Raw genomic sequence first — 22,016 nt, forward strand, 5'->3', positions numbered from 1 at the left:
CTTCTGCACCATGATGTCTAATTTGGGCACTGTGGTTCCAGCCTACTGGTTAATGTCTCACTGAGTAGCTGCCCCAGTGATAAGTGGTTTGGAATGAGCTTTGTAATCCAACTTGGAAGAACAAAGCAACTTGAACCAATCCAGAAACACTCAGCTTAGGGAAGTTACAGCAGGCTTTTCATTCTTAGTGAAAAACATGTAACAGAACCCAGCAGCTCTATTTGAAGGAAAGCCAGTTCAAACCAGAAACATGCCACAAGTTTAACACACTTGCTAATTATCCCTTTATTTTAATTGCTCAAATAAATCACCCTCTAAATCAAAAGGAATAATTTTAGAATATTCTGGGGTATAATCATCCAAACAATATGCAACTTCCTCCAGCAGTGAAGTTTTTTTCAGCCAGTTAGATGGAAATCCTACAATACAAGACCACGTTTTGTCCTCTATTTAATGAAATGTATTTTTTCTGTATCAGTATAGTTTACAGTTCCTATCTTTATCATGGCCTACTAGATTCAATATCAGAGAGTCAATTTCTATAGCTATGGGTGTGGAGGAAGCTCTACACAGAGCAAATCATATTGACAATCTTATCCATGGTTTGGATACTTACCGCCTAAAATCAAAGAGAGGTAGAGAAACCTGACCCAAATTCTCTGGGCCCTTCCTCTGCTTATTTGAGTCAGGGGAATTCCCACTACTTTGATTTAAGATTCCAAACAAAGTCAGACGTAAGACTGATTCCAAAGGCAACTGTGAAATCTGGATGGGGAAAATTATTCTATAAAATAAAAGTATTAAAAATCACTCAATTAGAAAAAAGGCAGCAGTTAGTAAGTTACAGGCTTATCCATAATAATCCATTTATGCCTCTTGCTTTCAAAAAGTCAATTCACATTGAAGAACAAGTGTTAAATATCCATGCAATCATATTTCACTCTACTTCATCTCCCACACCAATGGTTTGTAAAACCTGCTCAATTACACTCCTGCACTATAGTCAGATTTGGAACAACCCTTTTAATCTGTCTGTTAAATCACACTCCTTGCACAGAACTGACTAGCCAGCATAACCAGTTTTCCCACTCCACTCACTAGGAAGGGCACACAGAATTCCACGCTAGCCACCTCCTAATTTTTCAGACTGAAAGGGTCAGCTGCTAAGTTTCCCATCCAATGAAAGAATCAAGAACTACTAAAAGGTAAATTCTAAATAGTACAAAACCCATAAAGCAAGCAGCTGAGGAGTATACACTTCACTGAGCTATTCAAGCTTCCACTTTTGCTTACACTGTTTTTACTGCCTAAAAATGTTCTTTTAGTTTGATTTCTCTGTAAAAATGACAATTGCACTATAAAGCACTACACTGCTGTCAGCAGCTTTTGAGCAAGCTAGCAGACCTTTCATTGTAATACACTAGTACCTGCCAGCAAAAGATGTGACAATTAATCCCATGCATCACCAATTAAAAAAAAGGTAACAGGAGTACTCTCTGAAGGCAGGTGTTCTAGAAACTCCCAGTGCTGATCTGAAATAATTTGTTCACCACAAACTTTCAGGGTATTCCTTAGGGTCTATCTCTGACCTTTAAAAACAGTCAGGAGAGTAGATATGGGGCACCATGGAGCTCACATGATGCCTCAGCTATGACAGGCTGCCTGACAACTCAAGTGGCAGAGATTAAGCTGTGCAGATAATGAAAAATATTCCTCTTTCAATTAGCAGATACCACCTGCCATGATCTCCCTATCTTTTCTCTGTATGCCCTTCCTTCTTCCTCTCTACCCTCTGTATTTGGAGTAAAAACTGATTCAGCATTCATGTCAGTAAAAGTGAGACATTGTTTTCCCTCTCCATTTACATAAACTGAGCAGTACATACAAGCAAGCTTCATTCTTTAATCCCTCTTACAGCAGCACAAACCATTCCCATATCAAGGAATGTTATGATCTTCCCATCTCCCTGTAATTTTATGCTACAAACACATTAGCACAGGGCACCTGTCCAGCATTGCCATTCCCCCTTTCACAATGAGTACTGAAATACCATTTGGAAAAATATTTCTGATTTTGATGAGTAAATTGTTCTTTGGATGCTTGAAATGGAAGTAGAACCAAGAGTTGCTTGAATGACAGCATTCAGCAGCAAGCTAAAAGAAAACATTTTATTGAGTTTTAACAGACTAAAGTCACTTACAGTTCATCCCATTTAATCAAGTAGAAGAAGTTCTTGTATGTGCCAACCTTCTTGGACTGAACAGGTTTGAAGAGATCTTTCCCATTATGAGTCAGAGAACAAATCAAGTAGTATTTTTCATAACTGGACAAGGAAAAATTTAAACATAAAAACATAAAAACCCCATAAAATATTTTAAAAATGTCTATATATATAAAAGGAGGAATTAGTAAGTCACTTACTTTGACACCCAACCAGAAGAAATTCCATGAGCAGCAAATATTGTGAACTGGAGATGTTCTGTAGCAGTCCAAGCTTCCTTGGTACTCTTACTCTCTTCTGGAGAAATTGCTGCTGAACTGCTACAGGAATTTGTGTGCAGTTGCAGAAGGGCCTCAACTGCTCTTGTTAACTGGTCTATACTCACTTTCAGAGGGTGCTCAGGCCGCAGTGAACCTAAATGATAATTTATTTTGAATGCACTTCTTCCTAAATTAGCCACCTCAAAACAGTTTTTAAATAAAAATTGAAGAACTATACTCACCAGAGGGGCTCTTGCTATTGTCATCACCACATTTTAAGGATACCTATACAATAAAGTCAGAGGAAATTTCAATACTGAAAATCCATATTAGTTTTCCATGGCTATTAAGTATCTTATACAGAAATTATGAACTATCTGAATTAGGCTCATGTTTTGGTTTATGTAACACATCTTTTCACTCAAAGTTCCTCAAGAGTTAACTAACAGCATCACAATTTCCATATGATGCAGCAACTATTCACCAAGTTCAAAAGCTCATTTTTTTGTCAAGTCAACTGCTTTGACATTCTTTATATGAGTTCCAGAAAGTACACTGGAATATTGCCCAGGCTAATTTAACTTCTCTAGGCAGAGATAAAACATGCTCAGGGCTGTTATGGATGAAAGCAGAAGTCATTAGCTTATTGACCAGCAATTTAAATCTGAACAGCTTTAAACAGCTTTTTTGTTGTTGTTTTGTTTGTGGCATTTGGTAAGGTACCTTTTGCTGGCAGAGTTATAAATTTACTGAATAAAAAAACCATTAAACAACTGAGAAAATGACCAGTAAGGACTATTACTTTTACTATCTCTGTTTGCTTCTTGGTCTGCTAAAATGGAAGTCTCAACCTGATGCAACATCACAGCAATGTCTAGTCTCAACAAAGACAATGTTGAAAGCAAGAGGTGACAAACAAATCATGGGAATTCACTCCCTTCTAATCAGCAAGTGTTTCATGCCCAATTCAAGTCCTGATAAAACTAAAATTTTTAATGAAAACTAAGCTTGTGGTTTAAAATCAAACCCCAGTGAATTCCTAACTTGCTACAAAGTTTGCCACAAGTGCTGCAGAAGATGAAAACTCTCCTTACACTTCCAATGTACTAATTGAGCATCTTCAAACTAAAGTTAGAATATCAAAAAATTTCACATTCTTACAAAAACAGGGTCACTTCTTCCAATCACAAAGAATTACTTTGAAAAAAATAAAATCAACAATAGCTTACAAAAGATTACAATGCAACAGTCTCCAATACTTATGGCATTTTTGTTTCTGAAAGCAGTCCTACATGCCTTCATACACATTACTGTGTAAGCCAATGTCCATCATAAAATAATGGCAGGGTTTTATTCATAAAATCCCACCTTTTTCAAATTCTACTGGAGCAATGTTATTTTTGGGAGCTATTTGTACACTGTAATCTAATTATTTCTACAGCTTTCTCCTACCAAAAAGCAAACATTGAAAAAATATTTATATGCAATATTTTACTACGTTGTCTTAATGTCTTCTGCACTTCCCTGTAAGAATTTTAGTTCTTGTGACAACTCTATTTATCTGTCTTCTGCTCAGTATTATAAACACATCACTGAGCTGATGAAGCCAAAAGCAAACAGAGCATCATGTGAGTTGCCACTCTGGTAAGGCAGCAGGACAACAGAAATAGCATTGTAAGATTATTTAGCTTTTTTATTTGCACACTTCTCCACTTAATGACTGTTTTTGACAACATGACTTGAGACTGTCCTGCTCAACTGAACCATTCATTATAAGGCAGTTGCATCATGAAATTCTGGGCTGTTTGAGAGATTTTGGGTTTGTCCTTATGCTCAGGAATGCAGGAGAATGAACAGTTAAGAGTTTTAAGATGCTATTGCTAGTCACAAACACTACTGGGAAAATACATGATGTCAATTCCTCCTTTAAAGCATAACTGCATTAATTTTAGACAGCATGAGCTCCTGTCAGTTCCCCTCAGATTTAGTGGCATCTGCTGTGACACAAGTTTCTAGTTACAGAACCAGAAAGCAGTACTTTAAAACCAGTTTTTAAACAGTCACTATTTAGAAAAGGAAAATACTCCCAAAGCAAGCTATTAATGCAGCAGAGAGATGTCAAAGTAAATGAAAGATGTCAAGTAAAATAAATAAATAAATAACACCCAACAAAAAATCTCAACAGAACCCTGACAGAACTGTTGCTAGCATTTCCAGCTACTGAAGACTGCAAAATAAAATTTATCAGTTAAAACATGGAATTTATAGAGTGAAAGTTTACCTCAGCATGTTTAATCCTTGGGAGATTAACAGCCCTCCTGAGCCTCTTCACTGATTCCGTTATTGCAGGAGTCTCTACACAATCCAATGTAGAACAGATTTTTCTGACAGTCTTAATTACATGATCTACTGCTTTATGCTGGTTCTAATAAGGAATGTATGAGAGAACACATTGATCTGATCACAATTGTGAAAACCAGTATTGCTTTAATGTTTCTTAATGAATTGCCAAGAAAACATCACTATGAGATGCACATCTCCATTATATTAAACTCTGGTGGAATGATTGGAATAAAGAAAAACCTCAGTATTGAGAACTTCCTTATCAATGCCAAAAACAGAGTAGTACAGATTCTAGATGGGGTGCCAGGAAACATTAGGAAGTTCCCAACCATTTTTTTATTAAACTGTTGGCAAACAATTATTTTCTAATGAGATACTAAGCTCAATTTCCCTCATGAACTAAAAAGAAAGTGCAGTTCAGAAAAGAATATTCAATTAGTGTGAGGAAACAATGCTAAAGAAGCAGTGTTTCAATTTCAGCCCACAGGTTTAAGTTACACTGACACTTCTACTACTAACACTACAGTACTGCTTCCATGATGGAACTAATCCTTTTTACTTCACTTTAATTTATTTTTGTAGGCTACATAAGACAAAGTTGAGCTGCTCTTAATATTCTCTTGCTTCTACTCTTCCAACAGAAGAAAAGCCACTTGAGTGAAATCTGAATTATCCTAAGTTTCCTGGGGTTTGTTTTTTAATGTAAGGAAAGTCTTCACCCAATTTTAAAGAACACATGTAGAAAATTAAAATATTTGCTTCAAAATAATAGTTTACTTTTTAAAGTAGGTTTCTTTCACAATAACTTCTGAGCACTTACAACTAAGTAAGAGGAATAACTACTGCAATATCCTCTCACTAAGATGAAAATTGATTCCCAACCACCACTCTCCCAGACATAAACTTGTGGCCTTCCTACAAATGGATAGCAAAGAAGCCATTTGAATCAGAAAGTTTTAAATTGAGAGCTACCTGGCAACAATTAACTGTTCTGGTAAGAAAATAACCACAGAAGTCAGAAGACACTGTAAATATTTAAGCCATTCTTCCAAAGCTAACAAATTGAAGGTAACAGCTTCTTTGTGACATGGAAAGAGAAATTTCTACTGCTATTTTCCTCACAGGCACTCAAATCTCAATAAAAAGACAACTGATAATCTCCAGAATATTCAACAATGGGGAATCAAAGCCCACGTGCAATTTATGGACCACCCTTCTTCACTTGGATTAGCAATCTTCAGCTACTGAATATGTAAAGGAATTCACTTCATGGAGTAAAAAATTCAAATGCAGAACTGCTGCTATTTGGACCTAATCATCACCACCTACAACCTACATCTCCCAACCTCAAAAAAGCTCAATTTCCTACAAGCTCAACAAAGGGTAGAACACAAATCTGAATTCAGATGTTTTGCATTCCTCATCTCAGCCTGTGAAATCACAGCTAAACAAAGAAGCTGAAGCAGCTGCAAGAGCAAAGCAACGAAAGCACCACCATGGCAGGGAGCAGTAACAGCTCACTCCTCTACAAAAAGACTGTGTTCAAAACTACCCTTGAGAACGTGGTGAATCACCAGCAAGGGAATGAAATAATATTAAGGGAGTATGGAAATAGCAGACAGCAGCTTGTTCAGGCCTGCATTCCTGGAGAGGCAAACAAAGATAGTGGAAATGAAAAGTATTTCAATTAAGTCATTCACTTCAAGACTGGTTAAGAAACACAGTTATCTAGTGTTTAAGCATTTAAGACTCCAAATCACATTACTATCAGCAGTTAAAAGCAGCTTCTCCTTTGAGAAATGAGCAGGTTGTATCCATAAGCTTTTGCAGATGGCATATTACTCTAAACTATTTAATATCCAAGCTGCTTTAAGCTACCTGTCATACACTGAAACAGACACATTTTTGTCAGAGTATTTTAAATTAATTGAATAATGCAGAATAAGACATTATTAAGCTTTGCAGAACTTCCTTGTATGTTCCAAACATGCTTCAGTTCTAACTCCCAGTGTACACAGCTATTCCTGCTCTCTATCATGCAGATTTTTATCTGTTAGTAAATACATCCTTCATGGCTGTCAATAACAGCCATGGTCAGAATTCAGACCTCTTCCCTATTCTCCTGAATTAACCTCTTCCAGCATGTTTGGGGCAGAGGTTATTTTGCACCCCAGGACCTACCTGGAAGATACATTTCTAGTTGAGATTATCAGGTAATAAATGGCTTGCAAGAAAAGCCAGGAAGAAAAGAAGAACAGAAATATAAATACCCATGATTATAATTTCACATCTGACAGCTTGCTCACATTCTCAGATTCCCCAAGAAAACCTGCAAGTCTTTCTACCAGCTACCTCACCAGTGACTTTGGTCAGGCTACTTTTGGTTCAGCAATAAACCTTACCTCATTCTTAAGGGCTATGTTTACTTGCTTGTGATACACCTCAAGAAGTTCTTCAATGGAAGACCTGCAAGAAATAAAACTTTTGAAACACAAGTACAAGAACAGAACACCACACCACCTTGGTCAGGGATTCAGCAGTGATCAGCACTTGATTATTAAAATAACCACAAAACATTACCTTATGATAGGTTCTCTGAAAGGCTTTTCTACTTTGTAGAGGTGTTTGGTTAGATGTACAGGTGTCCTGTCATCATCTTCCTGCAATAAAATATGAGGTACTAAGTCAAGTTCTCACCTCTCTATAACATGCAGACTGTTTTAGAGAATTAATTACTGACACCTGGGGTGTTGAAGGGGAAACATACAAGGTGATCTCTTCAATGGGAAAAAGAAATAACTACTTAATAGCCTGTGAAATGTGTTCACATGGGGACAGAGGGAAGGAACAGCCATCAAGTGCCCAACGATGCAGATACCAGATACTCCTTCCTTCCTCTTTGATGGCCTGATACACCCTTAACTAAACTCTCCTCAAAAACTGCTCCCAACTTTTATTTAACTCTGAAATTTGTTCCTTCTCATTCAAGCCTCAAGTTGAGTCCCACTGCTAGCATACCTTTCCTAGGTATAAAATACTTGGTTGTAGGAAGAGGCATTACCCATAGTTATGTAATTTGCCTTGTGAAAATTCAGTAAAGTATTTCACTTCCTGGCAGGATAAGAGGATAGCATTTCCCACAGCAGGCAGGCATGCTACTTTGTCAATCAGACCAGGAGGTCAGAGCCAGGGCCCAGCAGTCCCCTGCAGACCAGGAGCACTCACTGTCCGTGCCAGGTCGCTGCACATCCCGCTGTGGGTCAGGAGCTGCAGGCTGATGTCCGTGTCCCACTTCCGGCAGCTCTGGATGTACTCGTGACTTCCTATGCAGTGCTTGCTGAGAAACAAAAGCAGGCACAGTCACAACCAAAGCAGTGCTTGCCCAAAAATCACACCAAATATTCCAGGCAACCTGTTGTCAGGAAGTAAGGCAATGGTGAATCGACCTCCACGCCATCCTTGGTCTGATTTTTACTTCTGCACAAGTTTTGATACACTATTGCAGATACCTGCACTTGTCCTAAAGCTCCTAACCACACTGAAACCAAACGTTCTAACCCAGAATGGGGCTTTTTAAACCATTGGTTTTGGAGAAAAAATACAACAAAAAGAACCAAACCAAAAATCAAACCAAGAAACAAATAAAACCCTGCAAACCACAATTTTTATTAGAAAACAGTTTATATTTTCTTTTTTTTTCAGTTTCTGAGATTTGAAGAGGAGTCAAAAGCTACAATACAGGAATGCTCTAGAATCATGCATCTGCATTAGAACAGAGCTGATGACAACCTACTTTGCTGTATCCCAAAGCAACTCCAAAAACTTCTGATCTTTGTGCAAAGAGTGACTCCCTTTCATTTTTAAGGTTTCTTTCACACATTTAATCACCAGAGATACACTTTCCAGTAACTGTGTCACAAAAAAGCATGAAATTAAGTATTAATGAAAAAGAGTTTGCTTACTTCTGTAAAACTTCTTCTTGGCCGCAGACTTTCAGGATATAGCTGCCAATGTCCACTTCATTCAAGTCATCATGCACCCAGCAAAGTGCCTGCATTATTATAAGCTCAACAGGGGAACTCACTGTTTAAAGAAATTATATCTAAAAGTTAAATACAAATCAATAGCGAGTGATATTAACTACTCTTCACTCACAAATTCTAGCTGTTTAATGAAATTGATTTTTATACTTGTAGAGAAGACTTTTACACTTCTATTATCACCTAAATTTAATTGTCTGACATCTTCACTTTTCTCCCACAAAGAAAGGTAGCTCATGAAATTTTACTGCCATTATAAAAAGCCCCCAAAAATCTTTAAAAGTTAGGATACAGTGTAGTCACTTAACCAGAAGTACAAACACAGTCTGCAGGACTGAGGATAGATATTTTCTTTCTTTTTTAAAATGTTATTATAAATTTGCCCTATTTAACAAGGACTTCAAATAGGTAAGTGATCCCAGAGGCACTCTCAGTTTTAAAAACACTATCTGAAGTCTTGGAGATTGAACTCCTCTCTTTGCTTGGCTTTTGAGGAACTGAATATCAGCTGCAGCTGAGGCAAATCCTACTCAAAGTCCTTTTCCCCTTTTTCCTTTCCACTTGTCCAGGGAAGTTTCTAGTTAGTACAGAACAGATCCCAGTAAGCATCACCAAGCCTGTGCAAACTGCAGCTCTTAGCTACCAGTACTTTTGCATCAGGCTTCAAATGCTTTTTGGAAAATAGTCTCTTTTCCCTCCAGCATCTACAGAGCAAAAAAATAATCCCAGTCAAACCCAAAATCCATTCCCCCACAGCCACCAGCTGTCACCAACTAAAAATACAGATAAGTTTGAATGAAACAAATGCTTAAATTCAAAATGCTCTCTAGCCCTCCCTACCTAGTTTCTGATTATCTCATTCATATAATTTGCAAATAATATCAGAGTGCCTCATAATTCTGTAAAAAACCTGTTGTATAAAAGCAATTTTATATTTTGTCAGTACCTTCACAGAGGGGGTTTTTCCCACTCTAGGGACCTTCCTGATTTTCTCAATTTTTTTTTTTAAAGAAAGAAATATTACTACTATGGTAGATACAGAGAGGTAATGCCACAATATTTTCCACAAGATAACATATGTGCTTCATCTCATTAACAAATGATTAATTATTACAAGCACAGATGTATATGAGTACATATGAAGAATAACTGTGAAATTCAAGAACAAGCAATGATGGGAAGTATAAATTCAGAAACACCTGAAGTCATTAAGACTGTTTAACTTATGGGGTGAAATGGCTGTACTACCTTCAGCAGAGAATATATCTGGGAGTTGATAAAGAAAAAAGATGCAGTGATAGTTCATGCAGGGATAGTTTCTGTGCTGTACTCACAGGCTGCACTGCCAAAGGCCTGCCAGCTCTGTGAAAACTACAAAGATGTTACCACCTTTTCCCTGCCCTACATCTCATTCAAAGACATTAATTTCTTGCTGACACACAATGTTTGCTCAGACAGAGCAAACTTCCATGCAAAGTCTAACAAATGAATGCAAAATGAATCCAAATAAGCTCTAAAGTTCATCCATTTCCCTCCTGAGTCCTTTCTACAAACAGCTGTCAGAGCACTGAGAGGCTGCAGCTCCTTCTGAGCAAGACTGAAAGCCACACTGAAGTAAAGCAGCTCTAGCATCAGGATGCCAAGGTATGTAACAATTTGACCAAGAAGAGAAGGAACTGAAGGTAGAGAATAACTTTAAATACCCTCATTGCTGGTCACACACCCACCCTTCACCAGCTATGGAAGACAAGTAGTTTAACTGTGATTAGTTTCAGCAAAATGGGAGTAACAAGTGTAAAGAAGAAAGTATGTTGGGTTAGAACATAAAACACATGCCAAGCTAGTCACAAAAAACACTAGAAATAAAGGGCTGAAGTCCTAACATTTTAGTTACCCTACCAAAGCCTTCTGTAGGAAAGGATTAAGCCTGTAATATTAGCAAAGTATAGTCTTAAGGATTAAGTGTAGAAACCCTTCCCAGGCTATATTTACAGTCCACCTCATTTCTTAACAAAAGATTAAGTCACAGAATAAATGTAAGGTCCAGCAAATGGATATAGAATGAAAACCCTGATGCACTGAGAGCTTGTTTTCCCAACAGAGCAGCAAGGTCATGTGAGTAACAGAAAAACTCCAGATATTTCGAGAACAACCAGCTCTGAAGCATCTACACTGTGAGCAGATGAGATCCAAATGTTAACCCTCACAAGTGACAGAAGCATAAAGGCAAAAAAGTTCATTACCAGTTATTTTATCAGCCAGAACTGCCAGAAGCTGACAGCATGCAGTTACAAATAAAACCACTGTGCAGTCAAGACTGCACAGAGAATATGAATTTATGTAGTACAACCAGGCAAACCTCAAAGGTCCACCCCAAACCAATATTCCTGGTTACCCACAAAACTGGGACAGCCAGTTGTGGCACATGCAACAGTATTATTTAGGTGTTTGTGTTCATAAGCATGTATTGAAGGCAAGTAATATATAGTTTTAGTGTTTATTCCTATTCTCCAGCAGCAGTTTGCATGAATTTTCAGATAGCCTACAAAAATTTGGTTTAAAATATGTTGGAGTGTTGAAATGAAAATTAAACATTAAAAATCTCAGTCCTGGTGTCATTATCCCCTCAATAACTATAAAATAAAAAGTCTTGAAAAACTGTTTTATTCCATCCAGCTATGGACAGAGGAAGTTTGCTGGACTTTCCCTTTTTACAATCAATATTTCAGTTTGTTAACTTCTAAATATTTTCTGATGGAGACACTGACCCAGAAATAGTCCTTTCCTCAGTTCCCTTTTCCACATTTCCCACAAACAACTCCTGAACTCCTGCCCCTGAGACCCAGGGATTACAAAAACTGAAAGGCATTGTCCTGGGCTGAGTTTTCAGCCTTTCACAAGCAAACTCAACTCAAGAAGCAGGAACATACCATCACATGTGAAAGTTACTGGCTGCTGGAATTCTTCGATTTCTATTGAAACCTTGATACTGGCACTCTCCCCACTTATATTTCTTTGCAGCATGATTGGACTCAGCACAAAACCTGGGTTTGTTTGCTGATCAGTACAAGGAAACTTGGTCTTCAATCTGGAAGAAGAAAAGAAACATTGCAATGGAGAAGGCCAAGACTAAAGCAAAAGAACATGGTAATAACCACAAGGCAGAACAGTAAAGACTACCTTTGGCTCTCTACCTAAATTGCATGTGCAAAGCACCATTTAATTTTTCTACTCTCAACAGGACATTGCCCACAATAATTATACAACTAGTAGTTAGATAGGAAAAACATCTTAAGTGTATAATTAGGCAGGTTTTCCACATAGCTTAAAATGTTTAATAGGTCAATTCTTACAGGACATATCCAACTTCTGCAGAAGCTCTAAAATAGTTCTTCAAAAGGTAATCCACAGTATTTTAGAAAAGTTAGTTTGAAAAAAAAATTAAAAAAAGAACAACAAGCCTCTTCACATTTCAACTTTCAGAAGTCTTGTCTGAATTTAGATACCATGCAGAAGGTAGCTATTCCAAGGTACCTATTCCAAGCTATGGAAGTTGAGGAAGAGGCCTTAATTGAGGGAAAGGCTTTTATTTAGGACACAATCAGCATAGAACCTTGTTTACCTACAAGAGAATAAGCCATACTTTGAAAGCTGCTTTTAAACTTCTGCTATTTAACATGGATAAAATAATTTAACCTTAAACTTCTGCCAATTTCTCAGTAATATTATAGGAGATTAAGAACAGAACTACTCTATAAGGATAATTTATTTCATCATCTTGATTCTGGACAATAGCAAGATCCTCCAGCAAGAGCTGTCCAGTTGAAAGTGCATCAGTATTTTAAACACTGGGTCTTGAAAGAAAGGGTAACAATTAGATTTAACCAGAAAGTGTTGCAACAAGCCTATCCTATGTGAGCTTTGTCCTAATCATCATCAGTAAGTTTCCCATATATATGAATTTTCATTTTTTTTGTGGAGCTTTCTTTTCACTTCACAAACATTCCTGCTTAAAAAAAAAAAAAAATGCTATAGATCTCTATATCCTCCAATTATTTCTTGAATTTTGATATCAGAAGTAAAAAAGGCAAGAGTAGTTTGTAGTAAGAAAAACACAAAAAAACTAATCTCAATAAATTGTGACAGTAAGAAAAAAACCCACACAACCTTTAAGAAACTTCACTTGACTTTTAGGGATAAAGGCAGAGACAAGTTTAAAGGCTTTATGTTACAGAATTCCAGTTGTGGAAGCAACAAAAATAAAAGTATTTAAAGGTTGGAAATCCACAGAGTGATAGGACATTGTGAGGTGTCTCAGCTAACAAGGAAAAAAAAAAAACACTTCAAATTCTTTCAACAGAAATTGCAATGAAAAAAACAATGAGACAAAGAAAAATACTTTGAGGATAAAAAGGATAAAAACAACAAAAAGTGAGAGTCACAGGACCAAAATAAGAAAGAGGACATATGATAATATAATAATCTTAGCACTGAAGATCTTAACAATTCTGTTGCATTCTTGAAAAAAAATAAACAAACCAGGACAAAACCAGGAAAAACTGAGATAAGAAAAAGGATACATACTGAAATCTATCCCATCAAGAAAAAAAAAAAAAATAGGACTATTCCTGTCAAGCTAACTGTAAATGAATCATTTAGCTTTTTTTTTTTCCTCTTCTGAAAGTTAATTCATATTCAGCCATTTCTTACTTTGTAACTGCTTCAGAAAAAGCTGACAGCTCTTGATTCTGCCCTTCAATTGCTTGGAGAAGCACGTTTTCTGTCAGCGTGCCAGTGGTCCCACTGTCTTTCTGCAACTCAAAGATAATACAGGATTTAAATAGCTGCAAACATATTCCTAAAGCCAGCAAAGCCACATGCAGATGACAGATTTTTATGATCCTGAGGTGTACTATTAGTTTTATGTCTACTTCTACATGGAGAAAACCATGTATCACTACTAACTTGAAAAGTATAGATTGTGTATACTCTATATAGTATAGCAGTGACTCCTTGACAGCAGGTCATTTATTTGCCAGCATCATTATCACTTAATATTAAGTTGCAAGCAGCTCCTGAGCTCTCAGCAGTGACCTCTTGCATTTGGATTTGAACCACAGATGGAGAAAAAGCACATTTTTCCTCCACTTCTGCAATTCAAATTCAGCGTAGTTCCAGAAAGAACCACTACATATCACTGGTGCCCATGATTCTCTCTTCCTACAAAGCAGCAAAATACAAGTTGAACACTGGAAGGAAATAGTATGCAGAACATGAAACTTACAACTAACCCCATGGAATCAACTTACCACTGTTTTAATTCCTTATGCCAAATGCTCCCGTCACCTCCCAAAACTGTAAACCACAATCTTTAAGGTGTCCAATTCAAAAAGCAACTGCTAAAAGAGAGTTGCACTTTCAAACAGCAAACTCTAATAAACTTAAAAAACCAAAACAACAAACACATAACTGCAGCAGATTTTAAATCTGTATCTCTTTTCTGATCCAATTCACAACAGATCCATACAAAAGCTGGAGTGAGCAAAAAGCAGAAAAAAGTTGGAATAATCATGGAACTCAGCTGTCCATAGTATAGCAGCCACCCCTAGGCTGAAGGATTTGTGAAGCTCCTGCCAGATCCTCCCTGGAGTAAGTTACATGACCAGTTACATCTTTCACCCCAAGATCTTACAATGCTTAAAGAAACCTGTAATCCAACCACAAGGCCAGGAAAAAGCAGACTGCACTACAATTTTACTGAAAATCACCACAATTTATTCATATTTGAATAAATTAACTAGTATGTGGGTTATTAATTATTAGCCCAAGTAGTTAGCTAATTTCATTAGAGTGTATCAGACAATATAGTTAAATTAGACTCTCAGAAAAGGGGTCAAATCTGAGAGAGCCACATACTGTCAGGTCTTTTCCTTTAAGCACTTCTTTCCCTTCAAATTAACTTCTTTAAGCAGTACAGCATAAACTTGGAAGAGATACAACCTATAATTGCCACCTGAATTGCACTTAAACCTAGTTATTTCAGCTAAAATATTGGTTGCATGAGCACTGATCAGTCGAAAGGGCAAATTCTGTGTAATTGGGGATTAGCCATACCACAGGAGACAATCAGAACAGGAAGCTGTAAAGCCACAAAACTTGAAATGAGCTGCAGGAGCATGCATAATTCCTTAAATTTAAACAGGTTCCTCTATTGTAACATCTCAGACAAGTTCTATCACATAAAATTCTGGGCAACCTCACAAGACCTGCTAAGCTGTGCAGCTGTATCTGTAAACACACTCTAAGCACTGGCACCACCACCAAAAATCTCAAGGAAAGAGGCAGGGAACATACCCAGGGAAAGGCCAATACCCCTGAGGGAGGTTAATCACCTGCTGGCTGGCACTCAACACCAAACTCAGCCACTGCAAATCAAGAAGCTGCATCTACAGATGTTAAATTCTATTTAAAAACTCTTTAAGGAATACTACAAATAGGATGAAAGCATTAAACAAGGGGTCTACTTAAATAAATCACACCAGTGATGAAACACCACTTTATGCCACTATGTGACACTTTGAATTCCTTACAGGAAAATTTGCAGGTTATTCTACTGTTAAATTCAAAGTTTGGGGAACTAGCAAGGCATGTCAACACATGAAAGCTTAGCCAGGGTTAATAATAAATTCTAATCTAATGAACAAAGAAAAAAAACAGATTTGGTTATCCATGGTTCACCTCAGGGTCACACTTGGCTAAGAAGAGAAACCTCATGTTATTAAAAATATGTAATGATGGAATAGACCTCCTGGTGGAAAATTAAGAACAGCAAACACCTCCTTATTTTCAGCTGAACTTCAACATTAACTTTTCATCACTTTTGGGAAAATAATTTCAGGACAACAAGCTCTGAAAAACTAAAAATTCTATTTAAACCCACTGGACTCACATGGGTTTTGAGCAACAAGTAAAATTTGAATTTCTTTAACTTCCACTTGGGCCAATCTAGGAGGTGCAAAAGCTATCAGTCAAACAGGAAATAACTTAAAAGAAAGGAGTTCAGGCCAAATGAGATAAATAGTTCATGTCAGCACAGGCTGCAAAAATAGAAGTGATCTGTAAAAACAATTAATCTGAACAATGACAAACAAACCCAAACCCCAATAAACTAACAAAAGTAAAGTTAAATAAAATTCTGTGAGTATACAAAGTCACAAGACTCAGCAGCTCTGTGGAAAGCAAGAGAAAACAACACATGAAAAAAGATAAAATGATGCATTATGCCTCTGCTTTCAGAAATGAGTGACAAACACTCAAGTATTTAAGGGGGAATACTAAATGTATAGTTACTTCAAATATTAATATATACATAAAATTGGCAAACATAAGGACAGATACAAGTAAATACTTCACCAAAACAAAGCAACCTATTGATTCAGGCATTAAACAGATAGTCATAAGTTTTGATAGAATCAAAATACTATTTTTTTTTCTTAAGGGGCAGCAAGACTGAGTTTTGCAGAAACGGTTTCAGGGGAATGATCCCGACTTGTTAAGATGTAAGACTTAAAAACCTGGGGTAAATTGGGTAAAATACAAGAAAACTGCCAAAAAATAGAGGCTACATAACTCAGCTTCTTATTATACCAAGTAGAAAATTATTTCAACTAGAAAATAAAGTAGAAACACAGGATAGGCAAAAGACAGACTATCCAGGTTATATTTCAAGGATACCCAATTGAGAGACTACTCTTTAAATGTATTTATTTCTTCTTTAATAACTCAGCAGAAACAACCCTGGTAACTCAGAGTCTTGTATCATCACCTACCTTCATAACACAGGCTAGAACTGGAGTGTGAAGCCAAAACATTAGTGGAGGAGCAAAAGTGCAAAGTAAATCTCAGACCTTCAATTGGGCCTTCACTGCAGAAGTCTGCTACAAATTAAGAACTTGTTTGAAAAAGATGGTGACTTAAAAATTAATTGCCTACAGAATTGCTGTTGTGGTGCTATCATAAATAAAAGAGTACCAAGCAGGATGGCCCTGCCTGTAATGAGGGTTTATTGCTGATGTACAAGGCACGTGGTACCCTGTGCTCTCACACAGAGAACTAAAATTCTCATAAGTCATCTTCAAAAAAATAAAAAAGGCAAAGAGAAGCTCTCACACAGAGCTTGCAGTGAAAGCTGACAGAAAGTCACCATCTCTTGTAACATGTTGAGGTAAATATCAAAATGATTCTTTCATCTTAAGTACCTGCTGTTCCATCCTGAAAGAACATTTGCTAAGAGCTGGTTACAAATGTGTTCTGCTAAAAAATCAGATGACTGATGAGGAGGAGCTGGAACAGCCTTTAAATCAAAAGTGGCAGGAAGAAAAGACCACATGTGAAGGCAGAGCTTGAACTTCATTTATGAACCAGTAGTCAGTACATGACATGCAAATAGCAGGAGACTGGACCTTATCAACAGGAAAGACCCTTTGAAATCCTACATTCTTGAAAAAACCTGGAATGTATAAAGATTTGATTCAGCAACAGTCAAACATTACTTCCTACAGACAACATGTGAGAAGCACTGATCCACTGTAGCCCAGTTATTAGCCAGGAGTTAATTACAGCCAACCAACCAGCACTGAAAAACTGGTGACTGAAAAATGTGACAAACACAGCACCAGGTGACAAAGCAAACTGAGAAGCAAACTGCTGTAGAGCCCAAATTTACATGCCTCTCCAAATACTACTAAATAACAGAGTTAAAGCATCACAGCTCAACAGCAAGTGGGGGAAAAAAAAATTAAGTCAGACCCAAGAGCTGTACACATGGCACAAAACCAGAGATAAATGGAATTTTTGGGTTTCAGGGTGGTTTTTATTCCTTCTCCAACTTCTACTGAAGTTTTGGCAGAATACTGACACCTAACCCAGAAAAAACAGGAAATCCTTCAAATGAGGGGCCAAAAATTTCATTTCCATGGAAATTTACACAGCCCTTTAGGCCACAGTCTAGTAAATATTCCTATTTCTGACAAAAAAACCTCCTCCAGTTTGGGAGCGGGGAGGGAAGACATAAGGAATTATTTGGAAAATATCCTTGAGTGATAACAGTTGGTTTTTTATGGCATGTCTCTGGCCTATTAAAAACACCTAGAAAAACAACACCTAAGATTTAAAACAGCTGTAAGCCAAAGTCTCCAAAGCAAACAAATAATTTAATTCCCATTTTCTAACCAGTTTCTACAAATACAATTTTTTTGGCCATTATCACACTTGCCAGGGTGCTGGCTTTTCCACTGAAAACTTCTCCACTTCTCTTTTATTCTTTGCACTCCTCCAAAGAAACCCCAAAACCCAGAAGTATTCATATCCACTTTCTAGTGAGCTGACTAATATTTCAAAACACAATGTGGGGGTTTTTTTTAGGTTTTTTTTGTTGGGTTTTTTTTTTTTTTTTTTTTTTTTTGGTGTGGTGGAATTATCACAGAAAGAATTAAAAGTATAGGAAAAGTTCAATAACCTACAGTTCTTTTATTGGACTTGGGGAAAAAGCAGGATGCCCTAATGGGGTGTAATGAAGCAGGTGAGACTGTGACAGTATTGATCACCTGCTGCACAGTTTGCTTTTGACACAAACTGCATGTGCTCCATGTTTAAAGACAGGAGTGCCATAACTAAAGCCCCTGCTTAGAGTTTGGTTTTGAATGTTTTGTTAAAGTGATCCTAGAGAAGAATCTCTCAAACATCTTTTTGCCCTGCCTGATAAAAGTGACATCACACAAAGATGGTTTGCCTTCTTCTAGAGCAGTACAGTGTTTCTGACCCAACAGCCACTCTACCACCCAGCACAAAAACAAAAGTTCTGTCTAGCATTTCTACACAGAAGGAAAGCTTTCTACCCACAAAAGAAAATTACTGTGGTCTTGTAAAAGGCAAGATAAAACTTTCAGTGCTTAGCCTGCCACGTTTTTATTTCACAGTATCATGTAAAAATTGCTCATAAAATTGAAATATTTATCAATGTGATTTAGACATTCTGTTGTGCTGAGTATTATTTCTATTTCTTACTGGAGTGTTGAGGTGAAAACCAGCAATTTCTCCAGTAAATATGGAAGGATTACTCAAGGGCAAAGGTATTTTGGGAGATAATTCAGTAGTATTGTTCAATTTTCTGAATAGCACTAATCCATATGTCATAACATCAAATTATTTGGTCACTGCTCAAGCCAAGTAATACACAAAATCAATAAGAGACCTTCAAGTGTCTTTAAATACTGCCATTAATCTTCACTGTTATACTGCAATTTCAAGATACTGATTGACATACCTGTGATGTTTGGCCCTGTAACTTTGCAAGCTGAGTTGTTCTCATGTTTAAGGACTGACTCCTTGTGACTGTGGCTCCAGAAGATTTCCCATTAACCTTCCTTTCCAGATGACAACTTAGTAACAGCTTTTCTTCCAACAGAACAGCATCCCACGGATCTTCAGCAGTCATACTTGAAGGCCTCTCTCCATCACCCTCTGCCTTGTTTAGAGTCTCCACCGTGTCCACTTTTGGTTTACTCAGAGGATCCAAATCCAGCCAGTCGAATTTACTGACATCCCCACAGCTCTCTGAGGCTGGCAGGTTGGACACTGCAGACTTTATGGAAGTCATCTCTAGGTCCGTGCTCGACCTCCCGTTCCTCAGGAACTCAGAAGTGCTTGCAATTTTGTCAAATACTTTTGCCATTTCAGGTGTGAGCACTGGAGGGTATAAAGGTAGGCCTCCATGTGGATGGAAAGGCATGGTAGCTGCCAGGGGGTAGGAAATGTATTGTGACTGTCTAGGAAGACCAAGATAAATAGGCTCTCTAGGGGGATAGGACGACATACTTGGATGGAATCCATTCTGAAATACACCAGTCTGTTTTGTGTAAGAAGCTGAGGTGTAAATAGCAGGTAAAGTGCATGTCACAGGTGCTGGTATTCCAGGTGTCCACTGTCTCCTCTGACCCGTGGGCCCAAGATAAAATTGTGAAGACACAGATGGGCTCAAAATAGGACTTGCTGGTAACGTAGGTACTTTACTAGATTCAAAATTGTCATCCAGCAGCAGTTTCTCTAGTTCAGCATGAGTAAGCTTCTCTATGTCAATGGTACTTAGTTTATCTTCCATGCTCTTGGCATCAGCCTCTGGAAATACCATGAGATCATGGTCCTGCTTGTTATGAGTCTGTGCTTTTTGTCTGGGGCTGCTTAAAGAATGAAAGGTTTGTTTATGACCAGCTATACCTCTCTCTTTCTGCATCTTGGCTAACGCCTCAGCTTCCATCTGCAGTGCCTCCTCTTTGTCCACATCTTTTGCCCTTGGGGCTGACAGAGAAGGTGAGGAGCGCTGTTTGAATCCATTGCTGCTGGATATCTGGGCCATGCCGCAGGAGCAGATGTCCATGTACAGCAGCAACACTTCCCTTGCACTGCTTGTCCACCCTTGGCTTCAGAGCGGATTTAGCAGACCTGAAAAGGAAACGAAACATTAGAAACACATGGAACAAATCATACATGGACAACTACTGCCACACACCACCAGCTGACAGAGGGGCACGTGTCCTTCAGAAACCAAGGATGTAAAATTTTGAAGAGGCCAATTTTTGTTTATTTGAGGGGAGGGAGTGTCAACCTTAAAAAGAAGCCACACAAATAAATTCATGGTCACTGAATTATGCAAGACCCACTGATTTTTCTTACTCTGCCCACTGGTGCTAGTAAGCACTTGGTTGCTTTTGGCACCACTGGACCCAAGGCACACAAAAGGCACCTTCAGGCAGGTAGCGGTTTTCAGACTGGAGCAATTACACAGGTGCAATCTTGGGAGTAGAAGTCATTCTAAAGACTACACAAATATAGCATTGATAAAGCACATTATCAAGAGGACTTCCACCTTACTTCACTAGATTACAAAACCAGACCTTTCAAACTGCTGTACCATGATTGGAACAGTCATAATGACACTGAAGGACCTCTCTTCCTTTGGAAAATATTGTACTTTATCCTCTTAACAAGAAAAATAATGTCTATGAAATGATATTTCTTGGACAAGTAAAATAAGCTATTTAAGTACAGCTGCTCATTGACTAATCTCTTTAGCAGCCCTTTACAGGAAGTGTCACTCACTACTAGGTAAGGAAAAAAACTCCAAAAGGTCACTTTTGCTTAAGGCCACCACCAAGAAAATGGTATTTTACATTTCTCCAACTCCAGTCTTGTGTTTAGGACTATGATACAACTTCCCATATTCACCACAATCAATATCTATGCAGATTCTTTACTAAAATAATCTTGCAAGAGATTACCACAAGAACTTTTGTTATTTTTCAGCATTACTCTTATTTTATTCTGCAGCTTTTTGCACACAGCAGGGTCTGAGCTCAGGAGATAAGATGTCTTCCAGCAACAGCCAGTATGCACACTGAGCAGCAAGATAAAAATCAGGAATAATGAGTTTCTGCTAGGAGGCTTACATAATCAGCAATCCTCATTAAAACACAGTTTCACTGAACTAGATGAGCCTTATAGATGGAAATCATTCAGGGTTTAAATCATGCAATAATCTACAAATTAAGAATTCTCTGCAGCAACTAAGGCAGATAACTCAAAATTCTTTATGTTCTCTTTCAATTCACACCCATTAGAAGGGTTTGGATTTTAGACAGGGTTTTTTTTTCCCCTCTTTAAATCAAACCAGTGAGATGTGCTTCAAACAAAGTGACTGTATTTCTCTGGACTCCCCACACAGACAGCAAGACTCTTAGCAGATTTATAACAGATTCTTGAAATTCTTTAAGTCTGGCCAAGCTTTTGTTTTATCTACTTCATTTCAATGGCTTCTAGTGTGAAGGACAGACATCTTTATAAGAGGTTCTATACATTTCAGCTCAGTCTGAAGACAAATCCAAGAGAAACCCTTCACAAACCAAAATTAAATCAGAAACGATGCTACAATTACCAAGACAAGATTTACACAAAAGAGGATGTCTTCAGAAAGACTGAAGCAGTGACAGACTAACAGAATTATAAAACCCTGAAAACCACAAAACTCAAGTCCTGGGGCATAAAGTCATAAAGGAGGAGCTTTGGAAGTTACAGGTATGAATCAAGCCACAGGATAAT

The 22,016-nt window shown here is 37.6% G+C and overlaps 1 protein-coding gene across 2 annotated transcripts in view; it reads right to left on the reverse strand.

Annotated features, from left to right (window-relative positions):
- PIK3C2A (phosphatidylinositol-4-phosphate 3-kinase catalytic subunit type 2 alpha) overlaps positions 1–22,016 on the reverse strand; it is a 50,571-nt gene that overhangs the window by 18,714 nt on the left and 9,841 nt on the right. The window contains exons 2-13 of one of the 2 annotated variants that reach the window (XM_059848954.1): positions 19,189–20,363; positions 13,575–13,675; positions 11,795–11,952; positions 8,787–8,907; positions 8,050–8,161; positions 7,405–7,484; positions 7,227–7,290; positions 4,763–4,906; positions 2,724–2,766; positions 2,422–2,635; positions 2,201–2,323; positions 617–784 (exon numbers count right to left, since the gene is read on the reverse strand). In XM_059848954.1, coding sequence (XP_059704937.1) covers positions 617–784; positions 2,201–2,323; positions 2,422–2,635; positions 2,724–2,766; positions 4,763–4,906; positions 7,227–7,290; positions 7,405–7,484; positions 8,050–8,161; positions 8,787–8,907; positions 11,795–11,952; positions 13,575–13,675; positions 19,189–20,298 — 2,438 coding nt within the window. In that variant the 5' untranslated portion in view covers positions 20,299–20,363. Of the gene's footprint in view, positions 1–616; positions 785–2,200; positions 2,324–2,421; positions 2,636–2,723; positions 2,767–4,762; positions 4,907–7,226; positions 7,291–7,404; positions 7,485–8,049; positions 8,162–8,786; positions 8,908–11,794; positions 11,953–13,574; positions 13,682–19,188; positions 20,364–22,016 lie in introns of both variants that reach the window. The other variant, XM_059848953.1, reaches the window with a different exon arrangement.

Source organism: Haemorhous mexicanus, chromosome 6, assembly GCF_027477595.1.
Source record: "Haemorhous mexicanus isolate bHaeMex1 chromosome 6, bHaeMex1.pri, whole genome shotgun sequence".
In the NCBI taxonomy this organism is placed as follows: domain Eukaryota; kingdom Metazoa; phylum Chordata; class Aves; order Passeriformes; family Fringillidae; genus Haemorhous; species Haemorhous mexicanus.